Below are 6,000 nucleotides of genomic sequence, written 5' to 3' on the forward strand. Positions count from 1 at the left end.
ATAAATAGTAAAATAAAATAGAAAAAAATGTAAAATTTGATCTGCAAGCACATTTTAATATATTCATTATGTTAAATAGTTAATTTAGATTGACTATTTGAACTTTGAAAACTTTGTTAATGGAGAGTAATTCGGTGTCACCGAAAAGGGTGTAATTGGATCCCTCCTCTTTATTTTTATATTCGAATTTTGTTAATTAGTATTTGTATTTCAAAATTCATATAACTCAATTATTCGACAAATATTTGTTTTGTATCTGTATTCGAATCCGTATCCATAAATTATCTGATTTATATCCGTATCCGTATTTGTATCCGCTCATTGATAGCTGGATACGGATTTAGTATCAGCATTAGTCGGAGACAAAATTAGCTAGATGGAATAAGCCATCCGTTCTTTCTATATTTCAAAATTTTACCGAATCCTAAAAGATATTTTATTTATTTATTTTCAATTAGTAAAAAAATTTCGGTCAAATTCCTGCCTAGCATTAAATTTCTATGAAATTTGCCCATTTTTGCTCTCTAAATATGTAGTAATAACCATGCAGCCAATAGTGTGGCGAACCAAATATATATACTGCCGTACAATACCTACAAATGTGTGCGTACCCCGCACCAATGCGCGTGCAATCTTAATTATAGTTAGTGCACCAATGCGCGTGTGAAAATAATGTGTTTATATTTTTGTAGATATTACATGTACTAATTAAAATTACATTAAAAGAGCTTTACTTATATATAACAAGTGCGGCTATGGTACTTTGTAATGAGTGGATCATTTCGTGCATTTAATTTATATTTCTGTTTTTAAAGTTTAAATAGTCGATTCAAACTGCTCAACATTATTATCATATGAAAATATACTTGAAGACTAAATTTTATATTTTTTGGAACTTTTTTTTCTATTTTTTTTTTGTAGGTTGAAAATCACTACTTTCGGATGGTCGAGAAATATTAGATCAAATGATTTTCTAATTGTCCAAAAAAAAATAGAAAAAAAGGTTCTAAAATAATATAAAATTTGGTCTCCATGCCAAATATATTTTCATCTCTATATGATAATAATATTGAATTGTTCGGATCGACTATTTGAATTTTAAAGACAGAGATATGAATACAATCCACACATTGCAAAGTACCATAGCCTCACTCTTTAAATACTACTTACTTTTCCTAAAGAATCTTTTACTAATGAAAGCTTGAAGAACGTGTACGTAGCTTTCATCTGCAATTGTCTTTAATTAGTTAAAGTAGTGCAGTCAATAAATATTGTACAACATTGCACTGGATTATTAGTAAGCATAAGGCTCGCCTCCAGTCAAATTTAATCGTATAAAAAATTGGATGCATGGCTACATGATTTAACAAAAATATACGTACGTATCCCGAATTGTTGTGTCGTATAGTACTGTCTTAATTAGTCCCTCAAATAGTTGACGTATCCTTGTGTCTTAGTACCTTGCATATTTAATCTCAGGATATCATCGCACCAACAACACCTAGCTACTTGTATAAGTACGTGCAGCTGGAAGACTTAAGTGAACCATTGAGAGCTTCTCACATTAACTAAAGATGCACTATTCCTCACTCAATTTCCTCCTCCTCCTCTTATTCATTCAAGCCTTCTGGGCAAATTGTTGTATGGAGCATGAGAGAGATGCACTACTTGAATTCAAAGCTGGTGTCAATGATACGAAAAGTCGTTTGGCTTCATGGAGTGGCAAACAATGCTGTAACTGGGCAGGGATCTGATGCAACAATCAAACAGGTCATGTTGTCAAACTAAACCTTCGAAATATCAACCCTTATAATCTGGACTATCCTTTCTATCCATATTACTACGATTGGATCTACCATAGTTTGGTAGGCAAGATCAGCCCATCTTTGATATTTCTTAGTGATCTCAAATACTTGGATCTCAGCTTTAATAATTTTAATGGGAGTAAATTTCCAGAATTTATCGGTGCATTTAGAAACTTGAAGTATCTCAATCTATCTAATACGGGTTTATCAGGAACGATACCTCCTCAACTTGGGAACCTTTCTAGACTAATGTACTTAGATCTTAGCAGTGGCTACCCATTTTCTAGTTTTATGTTGAACACCGATACATGGTGGTTACCTAATCTGAGGTATCTAAAGCATTTAGAAATGTCAAGAGTTGATTTTAAAGATTCAAATGATTGGGTGGAAACTTTGAACAAACTGTCATCACTTGAAGTGTTAGTTTTGTCCAAAAACAATCTAACCCATATTCCACAATCAATCTCTTTCGTGAACTTCAGCTCCCTGAAAGTGCTTCATCTTTCTTATCAAAACTTCAATACCACCATACCCAATTGGGTGGGCAGTTTACATATTTTAAATGTTCTAATTCTCAAAGGCTGTAACCTGGTCGGGCCATATCCTGCTACATTGGGAAATCTAACTTCTCTAAACAAACTTACCCTCGATTATAATTCACTTCATGGCATGGTACCACCACTACATAGTCTAACAAAATTAACTGACTTATCTTTATATTATAATAATATAGAAGGAGATATTAGGGAGTTATTATTGGGCAAGTTGTCAAATTACACATTGGGGAATCTTGAGTATTTAGATCTTGCATCAACTAACTTATCTGGAACTTTGACAGGGTGGATAACAGACATGGCAAGTATAACTCATCTTGGGCTTTACAATAATAACCTAAGTGGTACAATACCAATTGATATCGGAAATTTAACAAATCTTGTCTATCTTGATCTTAGTTCTAACTCCTTCACAGGATTACTATCAGAAACTCATCTAACTAGTTTGTTAAAACTAAAATATTTATACCTCGACGAAAACAACATAACTATTTTGGTTGATAGTGATTGGACCCCTTCTTTCCAACTGAATAGTATCTATTTGAGTTCATGCAAACTAGGGCCAAAATTTCCCTCTTGGCTCCGAAGACAAGTAGAAATTAAGGGTCTAGGCCTCACAGACACGGGAATTGATGGTAGTATACCCAATTGGTTATGGAGTTTATCTTCACTTAGCGTCCTTTATTTGTCAACAAACTTACTTAGAGGGAAATTACCAGCCAGCTTGGTACACATGACCAAACTCGAGTATATAGATTTGAGTAATAATCGGCTTGAGGGCGAAATACCATTTCTTCCTACAAGTTTGAAGTACCTATTTCTTTCCAATAACTCCTTTTCGGGACAATTGCGTAAAAACCGTAGGTCACCATATAAGAATAAACCGATTGTCTCGAACAATAACACTATTGAAATGGTAGAGTTGTTTTCTTGTGGATTAGCTAATTTGTATGCTCTTTATCTCTCGAGTAATTATCAGGGCATCTTCCTCCTTGCTGGTCTAACATCAGTTCCGAAGTAAATCTTGCAAATAATAGGCTCTCTGGAGTTGTGCCCAGCTCTTTGAGTTGTTCAGTCACACTAAGAGTGCTTCAGCTTGCAAACAATAGTTTAACTGGAGAGTTTCCAATTGATTTGCAATTTTGCAATGGATTACAATTGCTTGATCTTGGAGAAAATAATTTTCACGGGATAATGCCAAATTGGGTAGGAGAAAGCTTTGACCAGTTGCAAATTCTAAGGTTGCGGTCCAATTTATTTTCTGGTAATATCCCATCAAAATTGACACAACTCAATAGTCTACTATTCTTAGATCTTTCCAATAACTACCTTACTGGCCCACTCCCAAGAGGTTTGAATAATTTTACTTCGATGAGTCAATTGTTCTCATTGACAATTCTTTATTATGATGCGATTGTAATTGTAATTACCAAAGGGTTGATCCTTGAGTATGATTCTCAAGACTTTTTATTTTTGAAGAGTATGGATTTGTCAAACAATAATCTAACAGGTGAAATACCTAAGGAGATAGTTGTTCTTGCCGGTTTATTTAATCTAAACTTGTCCCACAATGAGTTAATAGGAAACATTCCACTTGAAATTGTAAATATGACATCTCTAGAGTCACTCGACTTCCACAAGAATAACCTATCAGGGACTATCCCACAAAGCATATCCAATTTATACTCTTTGGCGGTGCTTAATTTTTCTTATAATAATATATCTGGGAGCATTCCAAATGGGCATCAGTTGCAGACACTTAATGACCCATCAATCTACAGTGGCAATCCATACCTATGTGGACCCCCACTAGAGACGAGTTGTGACAGCAGTGTGAGACTTCCTCAGAGTGATGGTAACCACGATACCAATTCAAAAATTACCAATGATAGGGACAAGTGGTTGTATTTGTTCATCGAGTTTGGGTTTGTGGCGGGATTTCTACTGGTGTTTTTCATTCTACTATTCAAAGTAAAGTGGAGGTATACTTATTTCCAGATGGTCGATAGTATGCTTGAGATGGTATATGTTATGGGTGTTATAATACGAAGACAAAAGAATTGGGTCGTAGCTCATTATAATTGTTTGTGGTGGAATTCTTCTCCAAATCACCATTGTACTCTACAATTGATTAAAAATCAAACCGTGAGTTGAAGGGTCTCATTTCTGAAGCTGCTCTTTTATCTGTTAAAAAGGAAGGCTCATCTTCAAGTTCTTTTGTTGAGTTTTTTCACTTCTTTAATTCACCAAAATACACTTGATAATCTCATAGATTAGTGTATGAAATTGTGCGAGAGTGTGAGATAGAATGTTATTGGCATGATAATCTTCTTATATTGTAGAACTCTTTATTATAGTGATTTTGCCCCATGCTCCCGTGGTTTTCTCCCGAAAGGGTTTCCACGTAAAATCTTGTGTCTCTATTTTATTTATGTGCTTGATTGTTTGTTGTTGTTGGTTTCTTGTGTCTCTTTCAAATTTTTCTATTTGGTCAGGTATTGGTGTATGCTCACAGGATGTTCGATGAACTTACTCATTGAATGCTTTTGCGATTGTCTCCAACAATTAGCATCAGAGCATGTTGGACTTTAATTAGCATAGGAGTGATTGAAACTTGAATGTGATTAAATTTGAGCTTGTATTTTTGATCCTACATGATATGTGGTGTAGAATGGAGAGGGTGAATGCACATATTTGCAATTGTTCTGCATTTATTATTTCCATAGAGGGCTACCGTGCTACGGTTCACTATTCAAGTTTTCAAAATCCAAACGGTCGATCCGAACCGTTCATCTTATTCTCCATATTAATATGTGTTTGGAGACCAAATTTTATATTTTTTGAAAAAATTTTACTATTTTTTTAGATAGGTAGAAAATTAGTTGATCTAATAAATTCTGCACTATTCAGATATTTGATTTTCTACCTTTCTAAAAAAATAGCAAAATTTTTTCAAAAAAATGTAAAATTTGGTCTCCAAACACATATTAATATGGAGAACAAGATGAACGGTTCAGATCGACCGTTTGAATTTTGAAAATTCGAATATTAAGCCGTAGCACCGTAGCCCTCTATGCAACCCATAGCATCTTAGCCTTACCCTTTTAAGATAATGTATGATGTATCTCCTTCGGAAATTTTTATTAATATCAATCACAAAATTTAACAAATATCCTCATTTTTTATTTTTAAAAATGACGCAACCGCCAGGATTCATAGCTGTTCACTTCGGAAGAGAATTAATTGAACCCAATTAAAATCGTCTACTCAAATATTAACGACCTAAAAGACTTCTAATTAAGAAGAAATGGATTTCAGAGTTAATGGAGAAGTCTTTTTTTTTTTCTAAATTGAAAAAGACTATACAAACTATTCCATAGAGAAATCATAATTAACAGGTAGATGGAAACAGAAAATTAAGCTTGCCTACAGAGCGTACTTGATTGGGTCTCAATGCGTGAACAGTAAATTGATGTGTGTGTGTGTGTGTGGGGGGGGGGGGTGAATATTTCACGTACATGAAACTTCAAAATTACATATTTCTCCCTCTAAACTTCAAAAACTCAATTGTGTTTTATATTAAAACACATTCTAAATTTATAAAATACATATTTTACCCTTTTTATTAAAAAACATAAAAC

The 6,000-nt window shown here is 33.8% G+C and overlaps 1 protein-coding gene and 1 pseudogene across 1 annotated transcript; both read left to right on the top strand.

Annotated features, from left to right (window-relative positions):
* Positions 1–1,443: 1,443 nt before the first annotated feature.
* Positions 1,444–3,558, top strand: LOC144569659 (receptor-like protein EIX1; annotated as a pseudogene).
* On the top strand, positions 3,554–4,899 carry LOC144567129 (receptor-like protein EIX2). Its single transcript, XM_078317180.1, has 2 exons — positions 3,554–4,381; positions 4,855–4,899. Exons 1-2 carry the CDS (start codon positions 3,554–3,556, stop codon positions 4,897–4,899), a joined length of 873 nt encoding a protein of 290 aa, XP_078173306.1.
* The last annotated feature ends 1,101 nt before the right edge of the window (positions 4,900–6,000 follow it).

This window comes from Carex rostrata, chromosome 2, assembly GCF_964058835.1.
Source record: "Carex rostrata chromosome 2, lpCarRost1.2, whole genome shotgun sequence".
In the NCBI taxonomy this organism is placed as follows: Eukaryota; Viridiplantae; Streptophyta; class Magnoliopsida; order Poales; family Cyperaceae; genus Carex; species Carex rostrata.

What these genes read in the sequence shown, in the direction of transcription:
- LOC144567129 (XM_078317180.1), top strand. Translation starts at nt 3,554, where the DNA reads ATGCCAAATTGGGTAGGAGAAAGCTTTGACCAGTTGCAAATTCTAAGG. An exon ending in TCGATAGTATGCTTGAGATG is followed by an intron (nt 4,382 to 4,854) that starts GTATATGTTATG and finishes CTATTTGGTCAG; the next exon opens with GTATTGGTGTATGCTCACAG.